This window comes from Oryctolagus cuniculus, chromosome 2 (genome assembly GCF_051225735.1).
Source record: "Oryctolagus cuniculus isolate XC-2025 breed Fujian yellow rabbit chromosome 2, ASM5122573v1, whole genome shotgun sequence".
Taxonomy (NCBI): Eukaryota; Metazoa; Chordata; class Mammalia; order Lagomorpha; family Leporidae; genus Oryctolagus; species Oryctolagus cuniculus.
Window position 1 is genome coordinate 180,980,055 of NC_142868.1, and position 16,765 is coordinate 180,996,819.

The 16,765-nt window shown below is 55.7% G+C and overlaps 1 protein-coding gene across 4 annotated transcripts in view; it reads right to left on the reverse strand.

Moving 5' to 3' along the window:
* Window positions 1-16,765, reverse strand: part of DPYSL5 (dihydropyrimidinase like 5) — an 81,369-nt gene that overhangs the window by 39,453 nt on the left and 25,151 nt on the right. For all 4 annotated transcript variants that reach the window (XM_008254646.5, XM_089326692.1, XM_089326694.1 and 1 more), the window contains exon 2: window positions 4,623-4,887. In XM_008254646.5, coding sequence (XP_008252868.2) covers window positions 4,623-4,883 — 261 coding nt within the window. In that variant the 5' untranslated portion in view covers window positions 4,884-4,887. The remainder of the gene's footprint in view (window positions 1-4,622; window positions 4,888-16,765) is intronic.

Below are 16,765 nucleotides of genomic sequence, written 5' to 3' on the forward strand. Positions count from 1 at the left end.
ATTAGATGCCTACAGAAGAATGTAAGTTGGAAGTCAGCTAAGCCGACAGGAGTTAGCACAAGACCCTGTGACCCCACTGAAACGCTGGCCTGGAGAGTCTCTTTTCCTGAATGGGGTCTGAATTATTGGAAAGCAGGTGGCACCTTCCCTGACACACAAATTCTAGGCCTTGGGAGGGAAGGGCCAGCAGGTTGGAGGGGGTGGGGGTGGGGCTGAGGCTGGAGGAGGATCCAGTGACCCCGCCGGGAGCGAGGGCGCCAGGCAGAGCCTGCCACAGCCTCTCAAAGGGGCGAGGCAGAGAAACCCCTTCAGCCCGAGCACAATGGAGGCCCAGATGCTCTCGGAAAAGCCACGCTTTCAACCGTTTTGTTTTCCCAGCCCTGACTGCTGCTGTCCCATGGCCCAGTAGGCACTCGCAAGCAGCGCAGGGGACCAGGCCCCCGAAGCTCCGCCCCAAGTAGAACAAAAAAGACGCAATCCGATCTCCCCTTCCCTCCTGCCTTATCGCAGGGCGAGCTCCTGCTAGAAACCCAGACACCTGCCGTGAATCGCCTTGCCGGGCTGCACAAACTAGGTCGGCTGCGGCTCTCAGGGTGTTCGCGCGCCACAGCAGGTGTGCCAGCAGGGTGCCAATAATGAAATCCACACGCCCCAGGGTGCCTCTCACCACAACAGCGCTTCCTCTCCCTGGGAGACTTTGAGGAGGGGGAGGGAACAGGAAGCCGGCACCAGGGGCAGGACGTGTATTCTTGGGAAGCTGGGAGGCCAGAGGCAGGGCTGTTGAAGTGGTCCGGGTGGGGCCAGGTCAGGGGCTCCATATGAAGGCTGGGAGATCAGGACAAGGTAGGATCTCGATCTCGCTAAGGGGATGATTGAGGCAAAGGGTTTACTTATTTATTTATTTGAGAGGTAGAGTTACAGACAGAGGGAGAGACCAAGAGAAAGGTTTTCCATCCGCTAGTTAACTCCCCAAATGCTGCAATAGCCGGAGCTGGGCTGTCCCGAAGCCAAGAGCCAGGAGCTTCTTCAGGATTCCCCTGTGGGTGCAGGGGCCCAAGCTTTGAAGCTGAAGGCTTTTGGTGTGGCAGGGGGTAGGGGTGGGGTGGGGGCTGTCATTCCTGGCAAACAAGGCCCCAGCAGAGGACAATGCAGACAGCAAGACAGAGATGGCCAGGCTGCCCACTGCGAGACTGGCAGACAGTGTGAGATCAGGCCCAGGGCTAAAGGTGTCCCAAGACCTGGAGGAAGCTCCTGGCTCCTGGCTTCAGATCGGCACAGCTCCGGCCATTGCAGCCAATTGGGGAGTTAACCAGCAGATGGAAGACCTCTCTCTCTTTCTCTCTGCCTCTCCTCTTTGTGTAACTCTTTCAAGTAAATAAATAAATCTTAAAAAAGAAAAAAAAAGGTGCCTCAAGGCACAGACAGGAACCAGAAAGTTACAACTCTTGGTCCCAGGCCTGTGCACACTACAGAAGGGACCCCAGCATGGACTGGCGTAGTTACATTGACATTAAATAGTCTGGCCGGGGCCAGCACTGTGGTGTAGTGGATAAAGCCTCCGTCTGCAGCACCAGCATCCCATATGGGCGCCAGCTTGAGTCCTGGCTGCTCCTATTCTGATCCAGATCTCTGCTATGGCCTGGGAAAGCAGTAGAAGATGGCCCAAGTCCTTGAGCCCCTGCACCCACGTGAGAGACCCGGAAGAAGCTCCTGGCTCCTGGCTTTGGATCAGTGCATTCTGGCCATTGCGGCCCTTTGGGAGCCTCTGCCTCTCTAATAAACAAACAAATAAATATTTAAAAAATAAAATAAATAGTCTGGCCTCTCTTACTACTGCGGGCAGTGCAAACTGTCACAACCCATTTGGAAAACCCTCGACAGTATCTCGTAAAGATGAACATATGTGTGTCCTATGCCCCAGCAACTCCACTCCTTGGAATATGCACCCCAAATCATGTACACACATCTGCCAAAAGACACACAGGCCAGCGTTCATAGCCACAGTATGTGTAACAGCCCTCAACACCTACTGCTAGCATGGGAAAGTCCTGTGTGGGCCGTCGCACCATGGAACACTGGACAACGTGGTGGCCCTTGATAACACGAGCCAGGCTCTGACCCAGGAAGGGTATGCATTGTTTGACTCCAACGCATAAAGCATAAACACTCTACAGTCAGTACACCAAAACCCACAGACTTCCACGCTTCGAAGAGATGAACTGCATGACATGCGACTGTCTCGGTTCAGCTGGTTTCTACATATATGACATTGGCGGTCAGGGCCGTGCTTATCCTCGGTGGGGACCAGAGACTGGGAGGGACTTCCGGGTCTGGTGATGCTCCCTGGCCCGGGGAGCTGCAGCCTCACAACTGGTGCACTTCTCTGCGTGCACAAAAGCACTTCCAAAACTGTGCAGGAAATGGAATTAAAAGATTCAATTTGTTTTGGTGCAAAAAAAAAAAGTTGTAATCCGCGTGTAGTTTTTCACACTGTACATTTTCCTTGAACTTTAAAAGTGCTTATTTATTTACTTGAGAGGCAAAGACACACACACACACACACACACACACACAGAGCGCTCCCATCCACTGGTTCACCCCTCAGACGCCTGTAATGGATGGGGCTGAGCTGAGGCTGAAGCCAGAAACTCAGAAACTCAGGCAGGTCTCCCAGGTGGGCGGCAGGACCTCAGTTACTTGAGCCACCACCTGCTGTGCCCCAGGGCCTGCCTGCACCCGGAGCTGCGGTGGAGTGGAGCCAGGCCTCAAAGGCAGGTGCTCCGAGATGGGACGCAGGCATCCTGAGCAGAACCTTGACCGCTGGCCCGAAGGCTTGGCCCACCGTGAACTTTCTGAGGTCCTCTCCATGCATGGATGTCACTCTTTTTATTTTTTTGGCACCAAAATAAATTTATCTTTAAATTCTATTTTTCCAAGACCTTTCTGAAATACCCTGAGATGTTAGACCTCAGTAGAAATGGCAACAAGAACCACAAACAAAGCAGGCCTGGCCCAGTGCCTGGCAGTGGGGAGTCCGACATGGTCACGCCCTGACTGGCACCCGGGTGACCTGCGAGAGGACCCTGAGCTGGTGAGCTCCTCTTCTCCTCCCTGCTTAGCAAAGCTCCTGCAGGGGCTGGGGGTATTCTTGGAGGACAAAGGAGGGAGGGTCTGCCCACTGCTTCCCTCTCTTGCACTCGGCTGGTGTGGCCCCAGAGGCCGAGGCATGAGGCCTGGGGACACCCTTGCCTTAGCACTGGCTGGCCGACTCCTCACGCCCAGCCTTCCTGGGTTGGGAGGGGGCGTAGCCTCAGAGAGACTTTCAGGGCCGTCCGCCCGAGGTGGGCTGGCCCACAGGGCTGTGTCCCCCTGGCCAGCCTCCGCCTAACCCAGCATCGCCATCCAGGCTCCCGGATGATGGACTTGGGGAACTTGTGAGTCACCGCGTGGCAGCTGGACCACTTGAGCCTCCAAGGAGAGGGGAGATGGTTCCCAGTGGGAGGGCCCTGAGTGTGGGGGTGGGGTTCCCTGAGAACCCCAGGTAAAGAGAAGGTAGGATTTTAGGGCGCAGGGTTGTAGCTCCTGGGGCTGTGGGCCAGAGTAGGACACAGGATGCAGCCATGCGGGTGGAAGCTGGGGGTATTAGAAGCCAGATCCTTTGTGAGTCAGCCAGTACCAGGGGCTGTTGCCAGGGTGGGGCTGCGGCCCTGGAGATTCTAACTAAAACACCATCACTGGCGAATCTGAAGCACGACGGAGCATAGGGACTCATGTGGAGAAACACTGCTTAGTCATTCACTCAACAAGCATTTAGAGGAATGAACACTCTATCGCCAGGTCAGTGTTGGGCTCTGGGGAAGCAGAGGACTACGGCCAGGCCTTGCCTTCTGTCTGAAGACCAGGGAGAGACCAGCATGGGACAGATAATCGCACTGCAGAGGGATGACAGCAATGACAGGTGTCCGGGGCACACGGGAAGGGTGGAGGAACCCACTGGTGGCTCTTCCTGCAAAAACAATAGTTCCTCCTGCTTGTGCATTCGCGGGTGTCGGGTGTGACGTGTTGGATGTTGCATTCAGGAGGGCACAGCAGCTCAGGTGCAGCTGGAGCTGTGGGACACTGCCCATGACAACTCACTCCGCAAAGAGACCCCCCCCCAGGTCCTTTTCACGCTGTTTTTAAAAATAATGGGCAAGCTAGGTGACCCAAGAACAGGCAGTTGTGTCTGCTTCAAATTCTCTGCCACCTAAAAGAGCTGATTTTATAATCTCAGCCCTTGGGGCTTGAATTTAGCCTATCGCACGCCGGAGGCCTCGGACCGGCTCCCTCCCCTGTACGTGAGAATAGACGCCAGCCGATTCTCTGCTTCCTTCAGGTCTGTATTACGTGACACACATACCACAGCAAAATCAGTTCTTAGCCTGGTGCCTGGGTCCGTGACGCGGATCAGCAAAATAGGCATAAAGGCTGCCTTTCCTGTGGCCACGGAAATCTGTGGCACTTGGCTGGAATCCCTATTCCGGCTACTGCTGTGGCCCCTGAGACACCACACCCTTCCCCTGCCACACGGGTCCAGCCTGGAGCAGGCCTCGAGAAAGCGAGAGGGAGCCAAGCAGCGTTACCTTGGTGCCATGGTAGAAGTCGTCCACGCACGTGGCGTTCATGAAGGTCTGGTGGAAGTGGGTGCTGGTGTCGATGCCTCCAGGGATCACCAGCTTCCCCGTGGCGTCGATCACCTTGGCCCCTCCGGGAATCATGAGCTCCCGGCCCACCTGCTGGATGATGCCGTTCTCGATGTAGACGTCGGCCTCGTGGGTGCAGTCATCGTTCACCACCTTGCCTCCCTTGATGAGAATCCGCACGCTGGCTGAGTTGGCAAGCATGTTCCTAGAGTGGGCGAGAGGCGCCAGCGAGGTCAGCTTGCCTGTCACTCACCAAGACGGGCGCCTGTAAGGTCAGCTTGCCTGTCACTCACCAAGTCCCACCTCCTCCTCAGCAGGTCCCACCCCTTCCTCACCAGGCTCCACCCTTCCCACCAGGCTCCACCCCTTATGCACCAGGTCCCAACCCTCCTTCACCAGGCCCCATCCCTCCCTCACCAGGTCCCACCCCTTCCTAACCAGGCCCCGCCCCTCCCTCACCAGGCCCCGCCCCTCCCTCACAAGGCCCCGCCCCTCCCTCACAAGGCCCCGCCCCCACACTCCAAGGTGGGGCCCACCTCCCCCGGGCCTCACCACAGGACTTACTGGGAATGGTGACAGAGGTACTAAGGGAAGGGCCCGCAGAGCGATCGTTTCTCCCTGAAATGCCCTGCACGTTCTAAAGCATCTTCATACCTAGTATCTCCTATTCCCAAAACAACCCAAGGACTGGCACTTTACAGACAAGAGAGCAGAAATGCCAAGGAATTCACGGCTACTGCGTGGCCGAGTGAAACCCGTGTGTCTCGTACGACTGATGTGGCCATTCCTGCAGGAGGCAGCAGGAGCTCGGGGCGGGGGGGGCCGTCTCAGGACACTCTTCAGATGGATCCTGCCTCCTTCATGCTCCTGGGTTGGGCACTGGAAGTCCACCGTCCACACCGAAGCCACCGGCAGGTGGCCCGTTCAGCACCCGTGCCCCAGCCCCACCCCCAGAGATTCAGATCTTGGTCCCTGGCATGGGCAGTTTTCAGATGCTGGCGAAGTCCCTCCACCCTGTGTTTAGAGGTCGAGCAGCGATTTCGCCCAGATGCAGGAGACAGATCTTTCCCAGCTCATTTCAGGAGGCCGGTGTGACCCTGACACAAAGTCGGACGGAGAACACCGAAGAGGAACCCCGGAGCAGCAGCCCTCGAGGCTGTGGATGAGCACCCTGCACAAGGCAGCTAACACCGCTCAGCAACACAGAATCAGTCACGCATCACAGCGGCGTTATTCCGGGGTTGCGAGGCTGGCTCAGTATTCAAAAATTAATCAATCATGATTTAACAGGGTGAAGGACAAAAACACACAACTCTATCAACCGGCACAGGAAAATCGTTTGAAAACTCAACAAGTCACGACAAAAACTCTCAGCAAAGTAGGAATAGAAGGAAACAGCCTTAACTCGGTGCAGAGCACCTGCAGAAAGCCTGCCGCGTGGGCGGGCATTTGGCCATGGCCAGGACTTCCGTGTCCCACATCAGAGCGCCCGAGTTCAACATCCCCTTCTGGCTCCGGACTCCAGCTTCCTGCTAATGCAGACCCTGGGAGGCGGTGGTGATGACTCGAGCACTTGGGAGACCTGGGTCCTGGTTTTGGGCTCCCTGGTTGTTGTGGGCATTTGGTAGAGTGAACCAGTGATGGGACCTGTCTCTCTTTATCCGTCGGTCTTTCAAACGAAAAAAAAACAAACCAAACAAAAAACCTACAAGATCAGACTTAATGATGAAAGACTGGGAGTGCGTCTCCACTAGGGCTGGGAACAAGGTAGGCAAGGCGATCTACTCTTGCTACTGCTGTTAACACAGGGAGTTCTAGCCAGCTCTGTAAGGAGAGAAAAATGAAATAAAAGGGGTAGTTGAAAAAGAGAAGAGAAAACCATCCCTATTTGCAGAAGGCATGATGGTCTAGGTAGAAAATCCAAAAGATCTATAAAAAGAACTCCTGGAACAAACAGATTCAGCAAGCTCACAATCAATACACAAAAGCTCTTGGCTCCTGTGTACTGCAATGAACACACAGCCTCTCAAAACATGGAAATGTTTAGGCAGAAATCTAAGAAAACATGTACAAGCGTACTTCCAAAGTTTGTGGAAAATGGAGTTAACAGACAATATACATTTTGGACAAACTTTTTTGAGGTACCCTCAAATAGGCTTTGTATGTTGAAAACCACAAAAGAAATCCAATAAGGTCCAAATAAACTGGAGAGACACTGTGTTTATGATCAGAAGACACAACGTCGTAAAGATGTCAGTTCTCTCCCGGAATTGTTGAACACGGCTCCTACCAAAATCCCAGCAGAATTGTTGTTGTAGGTGGGACTCCTGGGGTTGGGAAGCCCCAGGCACGGAACAGGCACCTGCTCTGTCCCTGACAGGGCAAATCGCTGTGGACAGAGCAAAGAAAGCAGGTTTCCTCTGACCCTCATCATCTCCCACTGCCTGCCCCCGGGAAGGCTGTCTCCCAGGGCGCGTCTGCTGAAGGAATGCCTCTAAGGCTCTCTCTCGGGCACACAGCTGGCTTACACAGTTGGCATATTTTTTTGCAAGCTGGCCAGGCTGGAGTGCCTGGAATCTGAACATCGAGAAAGCTTAGCGTGCCCCTGCTGCTGGGAAAAGCTGGCCCCAGGGACTGCTGTCAGGGATGGGGGTGGGGAGAGTGCTGGGAAACAAGACAGGTGGCTGGGAGTGACAAGCGCACTCCGTGGACACACCTGCTCCCTGCTAGGTATCGTCCTGACCCCTGGGGAGAAGAGACTCTGCACAGGGCAGAGAGGGCTGGAGAGACGGGAGGGTGGCGCTAATCACAGCCATAAGCCTACACTGGTCTAAGCTAGAACAGAGCTGAACACATGTCTGGGGATCCTTTGTCCTAGAAGTCTGACAACCAGAGCTTTCGTTTCATATGCAATGGTCAGAAATGGCTTTGGTTCTCGGGTGGTGACACTCTGGCCAAAGAAAGGAAAGGGTGTGTGTGTGTGTGCAGTCTCTCTTGCTCTCTCTCTAGTCTCTCAATAGAAAGCCAGCAAGGTCTCCAAGATCCGAGGTCTCAGTCTGCATTAGAAGAGGGAAATGGTGGTGGGGGTTGGAGTTGTGCGGATAGCTCATCCTGCCTTTAAGGTAAGAGGATGTCTAGGGCTCCTCCCAGGGCAACACGGCTGCCTGCCTTTGTGTCACCGCTGTGGATGACAGCCCAGGTTTGCTGCCACGTGCACAGCACAGGCCTGGAGCCGGAGGCCCTGGGGGATGATGTGATGATGTGATAACGCCTGACTGCGGATTTGCGGCTGAGCTCTGATGTTGACATGGAGAGCCAAGCGTGCTGCCTTCCACAGAAGCAAGAACACCGCTCAGTAAGCTGCCATTCCGTGCCTGTCACTCTACCCACCTTAATCCACGTGGCAACTCTGCCACGGGGGCCGGGGCAGCATCAGCCCCACTTAGGAGGAGGAAAGGGAAGCGCTGAGAATGCCTGCAGCCCACTCGGTTCACACAGCACAGTCCGGGGGAAGGGTGGGCTGTCTGACCGCTCGGAAAGGTTATGGAGCTAACTCGGGCTTGAAGAGTTACAAGTGACTTTTGCGTTCTTTATAGTTTCTTGTATTTTTCCGATTTCATACAATAAACTTCTATAATCTGAAAGCTTATATTAAAACAGCTATTTTTTTAAGCTACAAGGCAGCTTTAATTCAGGTCCCACTGGCTGCTCCCTTCTCTGCCACCCTTCCCGGTGTGGGGGTTGGGGGCACTTGGAGCTCCCCCCAGCTCCCACACTTCCTTCCCTTCTCCTGGGCCTCCACCACCCCCTGACCTGCCTTGTCCACTTCCTTGTTGGGAACCCCTGAAGAATGCCAAGGAGGAGCTCTGGGACCCCTGTCTGGGACCCTTACCCAGAGGCCTGGGCTAGCCCCGGAGTCCTAGGCTGGACCGCACTCCTCGGAGCACTGTAGAAGGAGCTTGTTCTCAGAACTCAGAGGACCCGATTAATGTCAGCGAGCAACGGCTGAGCCCTCACCGCATCCCGGGCCCTTGCTAACCCCGTCAACACCTGATCTCACTTCATCCTTACAAGGTCCCGAGGCAGTGACCATCGCTGCCCCGAGAGGGAGCCAAGGCTGAGAAAAGTGACAGGGCCTTCCTCAGGTCACGCGGCCAGACTGAAAGCCAATTCACCTGTGGAGCTGGATGGACCCAGGGCGCCCTCTCCCCTAAGTCCATGCGCTGAGGCCCTAACCCCTAGGGTGCCGGGGTGGCTGTGTTTGAAGAGACTGGGAGGCTGGGTTCTTGAGGTTAAATGAGGTCACAAGGTCTGACAGGATGCGTGTGGTCCTAGAGGAGGTCCTCTCTCTCTCCCTCCCTCCCTCCCTTTCTCTCTCTCTCTCTCTCCCTTCATACACATGTGCAGGAGACAGGTCACGCGAGGACAGGCGAGCGGGCAGCCACAGGAGAACCCTCCCCAGACACTGACAATGGGGGACCTGATCTTGGGCTTCCAGCCCCCGGACGAGTGAGAAAGTCGGTCTGCATGTTTTGCTCCGGCAGCCGGGCAGACGGGTAGAAGCGCTTATGCTCTCAGCCTCAGCCAACCTGCCGACATGGTGGGAGGCCGACCCCAGCTTTGACGTCTTCACAGTGCATCCCGGCAGGCCCTGGGGCTGGCTTGACCCCCTCTGGGAGCCACCTCGGCCCTCTGGCATTCTGCGGGCTCCTGTCCTCACAGTGGTCCGGAGGAGGCTGTTGGCTGGCCCGTCCCTCGGGGTTACCCAGGCTGCCCAACACTCTGGACCTGGGCTGATGCGCTTGGAGAACATCAGAGCGCAGCTTCTTAACACGCTTCTATCCGTGTGCTTTTGGAGTGAAATGGACACTTGTGTGCACAACAGTATGCCGTGGCTTCACCCTTTCCAGGGGCGCGCCCTGGAGACGGCTGTGGAGACCACAGACCACAAGTAGCTGCTCTACCAAGGGACAAGGTGCAGAGGGGACACTTCCTGCCTAAAGACGAAACATGAACTTGACAGGCTGGGGTTCTGTGCAGCTCGGAATCCGCCTTGCTGTTGGTTGTTGACACTCATTATGCTTCTCACTTCCCTCATTAGCACCTCCTACCTGCAGCTCCCCCCCCACCCCCAGTCTTTGCTAAACTAAACAAAGGAAAGCCCTTGCCGGCATCTCCCTCTGCAGCCTGGGTGAACGGGGCTGGTAAGCAGAGCGGCTCCCCGGGCACTCACTCGAGAGGGGCACCCACTGGGGAGCAACTGTTACAGCCCAGCCCAGGCTCTGGAGCGTGGCTGCGCCCCTGGCCACGGCTCTGTCTGCTCTGGCCGAGGCAGCCTGTCCAGAGGTGGGAGGCTGTGGTCAGGAACAGGAGCTGCACAGAAGGTCACAGTCAGCTGCACCAATGTACGATGTCCCAAATGATCCAGCTTCTTTCCAAAACACAACACTGGTGTGGACACAGTCATTACCTGCCCACTGGTCTCCTACATGCTGTGGACTGAGTGTCTGTGTCCCTCACACCAGTTCCCAAGGCGACGGGCCCTGGAGGTGCTCAGGTCATGAGGGAGGAGCCCTCAGCAGTGGAACTTGTGCCCTTATAAGAAGAAACAAGACAGATCTCTCTCTCTCTCTCCCTCTCTCTCTCCTCCCCATCATGGCATCATGGCAGGATACAAGAAGGTATTCACCTGCAAGCCAGGGAGAGGGCCCTCCCCAGGAATTAAACCAGCTAGCACCTCCAGCCTTCAGCACTGTGAAGGATCCATTGTATGGTGTAAGCCACCCAGCCTGTGGTATTCCTGTTACAGCAGCCAGAATGGACCCAGACATGACATTGTCAGAAACGAACATTGCAATTGTAAAGCAGCAACTGGGCCTGAAACGCCACCTCCTTTAAAGACTTCTGGCTATGTCACACATGCCCACATGCTTCGCCAAAAACTGATCGCCCAGCTATTTCATCTATGCACATGAAAGAATTCAGACCACGTCTGCCTCTCAGGCAGAACTGGGGAGACTGCCAGATTACGGGGTGCCACGGGAAAGAATAAACCACAAGTCTGGAATTCTGGGGCTGCAGAGACCCATCATCCCACCCCAGCTTTCCCTCTGATCCCCGGACTTTCTCAACAGTGACGTTGAACTCCAGGGAGCCAGCCGCAGGTATTACTCCGCAACCGCAGGGATCCTGCGTTCTGCAGCACATCCGGGGAAGCAGGGATGCTTTCCACAGCGAGATGGTGGCTCTCCTCCATCTGCCAAGGTTTCTGCAACTATACCAGTGTGTAGCCCCCATATCTGTTCTCTGGTGTGGACCCGTTATGTCCCCGAACTGGTTTCCTGGGTCAGAGCGAAAGTGAGTGCAGGCTGGGGACAGGCACTTCTGGGCGGGGGACAATACTGTCACCAGAGGGGTGTGTGCTGTCACCAGGAAGCCTCTTCATGTTTAAAATAGTAACAATTATTGCTGTCCAACAACTATGTAGCTAGAAAACAGAACGCTCCCCCCTCCTCCCCCAACACACTTTTGTTTTCACTGCTGTCGAGAGCAGTTCCGATGCTCAGCCCCACGGGCAGCATCTTCCTGAGCGGGCAGTCAAGGTCACGGCAGCTGCGGCGGCTTGTTCCTGAGACGAACACCCCCTGCCCGCCTAGAAGGCGCAGGGTTCGCTCTGCCAAGGAAATGCCAACCCCAGCGCCGTGCCTTGGAATTGGCTGCTCCTGTCATCACCTTCCCCGTTCTCCGAGCCTGCAGGGAGGTGCGAGACGGGGAACCGTGCGGTCTGTCCCGCACAGCTGCCCCCGCCAGCAGCTCAGCTGGAGGACGCCGGGGACGCCCAGCCTGCACGGGCACGCGGGGCCCAGAGTGACGGGGAGGGGACGCTGCCTGCATAAAGACCTTCGATGCAGCGTGAGCGTGCTAGCTCTTGGCTTCAGACATGTCAGTCCTCAATTAACAGGCGTGGGTTGGAGATTCACATTTTCTCTTTTGATGGAATCTATAGAAAAACGCATGATCTCGCACCACACAGCCTGTCACTGTGATATCGCGAGGAGGGCCTCCCTAGGGTCCTGCGACATGAAGGGTCTGTGGCATTTAAGCAAACCCTAACAGCCATAGGGGGCTGGCAACTTGAGGGCAAGGAGAAGCCTGCTGGGGGCGGAGGACAGCCGCTGGCCAGGCTGGCCGGCCTGGCTCCAAGCAGAGAACTTTTGTGAAAGGCACAAAAGAATAGATGGCAGGTGTTGGGCAAGGAAGACAAGACCTGCAGCTGTTTTCCTTCTGATCAGCGTAAGGGAAAGAGGAGCAGCGGGGTGGCATTCAGCCGCTTCCTCCGCAGAGCAGTCCCTCAAAGGGGCCGGCAGGGGGGTGCTGGCCCTTACAGCACCTACGGGGCACTCAGGAGCCACTTTGAGCTGAAACACAACAAATCAAAGGTTCCACAGAACACAAAAGCCAGGGGGGAAGTTTGAGGTGAGTGGGAGATGAGCAGGGTTTAAATTAATGAATTCACTTTTTGAAAAAGCAAATTTTTTCCTAAAGAATGGATTCCTCATGCGTGACTCATGTTAAGGCACAATATAATTTATGGTTGCTTTGATCAACAGCCGCGTCGATTTAAAATAACACTTGTGACATGCATGTAAGGTGTGCAGAATGATGCAAACCCTGCGTGAACGCCACGCCGTGGGAGCCGCTCAAGGCCTCCTGCTCTGTTCCTCCCAGTGCACCTGCCCCCTCGCAGACGTAACCACTTCCGGGGTGCATTTCTATGATCCAATAACTAAAACAATCCGATGACCAGAAAGATAAGAGGCCCCAGCTGCGTCCACCCCGTGACTACCTCTCCTGATGTCCCATAAGGACGCCTGCCCTGAGACAGAGAGCTCCATGACCCCAGCTCTCTGCTGTTCAAAGCACACAGAATCTGCAAGCCCATTCTATGCTAAGCGGAGAGGGTGTGTTTGAATATTATGCAGACTCCCACTGGACCCCATCACTGGGCTGTTCTGTTCGGGGCTCAACCTGTCTAAAACCAAGCCCACCACCCCCAGTCACCTCATCCAGGAGCCTGCACTCCACACTCCTCCTCAACACAGGCCCTGTCACCATCCGGGGCACTGGCCTCCGTGCCGGGCCTGACTTCGCTCACTTGGGAGTTACATGCGGAATACACTGAGGGCCTCTGGAAGTGGAATCCGGCCCTGGGGTGGAACCGGGGAGGGTCAAAGGGCAGGTCCCCAAGATCTAGTGGGAGACCTGGATCCCAGGGCAGGAAGAGAAGCAACACTTCAGAGGGTATAGGCCCAGGCTGCGGCCAACGTTACAGTCACAGGAGACGCCTTGGGTCTTTGTCCAGAGCCATAGGCATTTTCTGCACCATGACAGCCAGCAAGGAGGCCTTGGAGAGTCCCACCCCGTCTCCATCAACCAGGGCAGGATCAAGCCCGCGGGCAGCAGGTGTCACGCCGGGGGCCCAGCTGGCCCGTGTGCCTGTGACTGGGAAGTGTCTGCACCAGAGCGTGAAACACCTGCACTGGGGCAGGCAGACGGGGACCGGGCAGGACTCCAGGTGAGACCAGCACTGGGGGCAGGAAGAGGTGAGGGAAGGGGTAGGGACCTGGTCCCCGTCTGTCGATGGACTGGGTGGGAACGCGGTGCACCAGGGCTCGTTTTTTTGCTGAGAAAGTTTTAAAAATAAGCTTAGGCCTACGGAGCTGCTGTCAGTGAGGATCAAGGGGCGGGGCCTCAGTGGGCGGCTGCAGCTTGCAGCCTTAGTACTTTATGCAGAACGGGAGCCCAGGCTCCGGAATGAACAAATGACGAGAATGACGGCAATGCTGATCACCACATCCTGCATAAACGTCTTCAAATCTCAGGCCGCACCCCGCAAATACTCCTAGGTACAATTAGCATATGCTAATCACAATGCACAAAGCCCCCGCGGAATGTTAAAAAAAAAGGTTAAAATTACAGAAATACATAACTGCCAGCCTCTTGGGCCCAAGCCACGCAGGAGATGAGTGAAAGAAACAGCTTCTGGAAAGGCGTGGATAAACCCAAGGAGGGGGCATCCTTAACAGGGTAGGAGCAAGTAAGAGGCTTTAAGCCCTGAGGGCATCTGAGCCGGCCGGGCCCAGCGCGGCTGCACTTACGGGGCAAGCACCCTCAGCATGCAGAGGGCAAAAGTGGGATCCCGCAGGACGAGCTGGGAGAGGGTGGTGGGAACGGGAGCTGCACGCGTGTGTGGCTGGGATAGGTCGGGCTGCCTGGGTGCGGATGCACATGTGTGCATCACAGCCCGTAGGGTGCACAGCGTCGGTTGTGAGCATTTGGACAGAGACCTGGCTCCTTGTCAAGGGCTCACCCCTGGGGGTGCGTGGTTTCACTTGAGCTGATCGAGTAGCAGCCAACAAACGCGTGAGAAATTCCTACTTCTATGAGCGCAGCCTCGGGAAGGAAGGCAGAGGCGGGCACAGGGGAGACCAGCATTCCTGGCTCCTGACCAAGGCTTGGGCCGGAGAACCCCAGGGGTTCCTCTTGCCCAGTGGAGCCACATTGGCCTCGCACGGCCCCTGGCACAGTCCTCAGCCTGGCTGTGTTACCCGTGTCCTCGCCAGCTGTCCCAGGCTCCAGAAGGAATTCCACCAGCTCCCTGGGCAGGGCAGCAGCTGCAGCTCAAGGCCTCCAGTGGCCCAGGGTGGCCGCGTCCTAGGATGCCAGCCCCAGGGAAAGGGGGCCAGTGTGCCACTGCCAGCAAAGGGGGCAGAGGACTCTGGATGGGGATCGAGGAGGTGATGAGTAGGAGGAAAGAGCGCCCTTTCCTGTCTGTAGAAACAGCGCAAGGGGCTGGCGCTGTGGCACAGCGGGTTATGCCCCCAACCTGCAGTGCCAGCATCCCATATGGGTGCCGGTTCAAGTCCTGGCTGCTCCACTTCTGATCCAGCTCTCTGCTATGGCCTGGGAAAGCAGCGGAGGATGGCCCAAGTCCTTGGGCCTCTGCACCCACGTGGGAGACCAGAGGAAGCTTCTGGGCTTTGGACTGGCCCAGCCCCAGCCATCGTGGCCATTTGGGGAGTGAACCAGCTGATGGAAGACCTCCCTGTGTCTCTACTTCTCTGTGTAACTCTGTCTTTCAAATAAACAAAGTAAATCCAACCCCCCCCCCCAAAAAAAAAAGTAGCACAAGCCCGTGCTGCCTGATGACCTTTAGATTTGGAACAGAAATAGAGAATATAAAACTGCCATTTTTTTCTCTTTTAAACTGGGAAAGAGAAGGAACCAGCTACAGAATATACAATACCTTGCAAACAATAACGGGGAGACAGAAGCAGAAGCACAGTAGCAAAACAGTAAATGAGGTTTGAAAGCATTCACAGGCTGAGGCAGCTTCCAGGCAGATAGTAGTAAAACCCCCGAGGAAAAAAAAAGGAGAAACCGATAATGACGCGAAGAGACAGGAGGTGGGAGGGGGCCTGGGGAGGGCCTGTGCTTGGGGCCATTCCTTAAGATCTGCAAATGATTCTCAACTGCCTGGGAGCTACGCAGGCACCTGCTTTGAATTCCCGGAACTGCACACATGCTTTCTGCAGTCTTCTGCATGTAACTCACCAAGCATTCTAAGACAAAATACCTGAGAGTGACGGCACGCAGCATACAAGCAGATGTCACGCGTAGCTACAGCCCGAGCGCACACCCAAGAACAGGCCAGAGGGAACATGGGTGATTTTTTTCCCCTATAATTTTCCAAATGTTCTGTATAATCTTGCATTGCTTTTAAAATGAAAAATGAACACTTAACTTTTTAAAAAGATTTATTTATTTACTTGAATGGCAGAGTTACAGAGATAGAGGCAGAGAGTGAGAGAGAGAGAAAGGTCCTCCATCTGCTGATTTACTCCCCAAAAGGCCACAATGGCCGGAGCTGGGCTGATCCAAAGCCAGGAGCCAGGAGCCAGGAGCTTCTTACAGGTCTCCTGTGTGGATGCAGGGGCCCAAGGACCTGGGCCATCTTCCACTGCTTTCCCAGGCCATAGCAGGTAGCTAGATCAGGACTCGAACCGATGCCATTACCCGCTACGCCATAGCGCTGGCCCCAAATACTATACTTTTTTAAAAAAAATATTACCTAAGCTATACAAGTTTCATGTATTTCATATATACAGATTTAGGAACAGAGTGATAGTCCCCACCCTACAAATACTGTAGGTTGAAACTGTTTGAAACCGGTTGAGTTCTTTGCAGGAAGCCTGGCCCTCATCACACGGCCTTCTAGAGATTTCCCAGAGGGCTGGGCTTGAGGACAAACCAGCGTCCTCTTCAAGTTAAACAGTTTCAGCAGGACACACAGCACCCCCCTCTCTCTCTGAGATTTGAGGGTCCTTCAAACAGGTACCAAAAGTGTTGTTCCAAATTTTATTTACGAGGCGGCCGAGAGACAGAAACACCCAGAGCCGCTCCCCTCTGCTGGTTCACTCCCCAAATGCCCCCCACAGGCAGATGAGCCAGGCCAAAGTCAGGCATCAGGGCGTCATCCTGGGTCCCCCCGGCGGGAGGCAGGGACCCAGAAGCACCTGAGCCTGCACCTGCTGCCGCCCAGGGTGCACACGAGCAGGAAGCTGGACTGGAAGTATAGTAGCCAAGACTTGAACCGGGCACTTCCCTCGGGGATGTGGGCAACCCAAGCAATGGTTTCACCAAGCACCAAGCACCCAAGCATCCAGTGCTCTCTCCCAAACACAGCAGCTTCCACCTGCCTGACTCGAGGCTGCTAACGCGTCTGCCCCTTCGAGGACATCCCTCTTTCCTGCCCCACGTCTGCCAGGTGCCTGGGCACGTGCCAGACAGAGACAGACCTCACACTCTTACCCTGATCCCGAACGCCTGGCTGGAGACGGAAGCGTCAGCTGTGCTCCCAACAGGAAACTCATGAGTAATGGAACCTAGGCTGGGTGGGACGGGCACCCAGGTGGGCGAGCCCTGTGAGCTGGGTTCTCTCCCTGGGGGAGGCAAACTCACGTGGGTGAGGCACGCGGTGAGCACAGTGCCTGCAGGGGAGACAGCCCACGGGGGCACCCAGG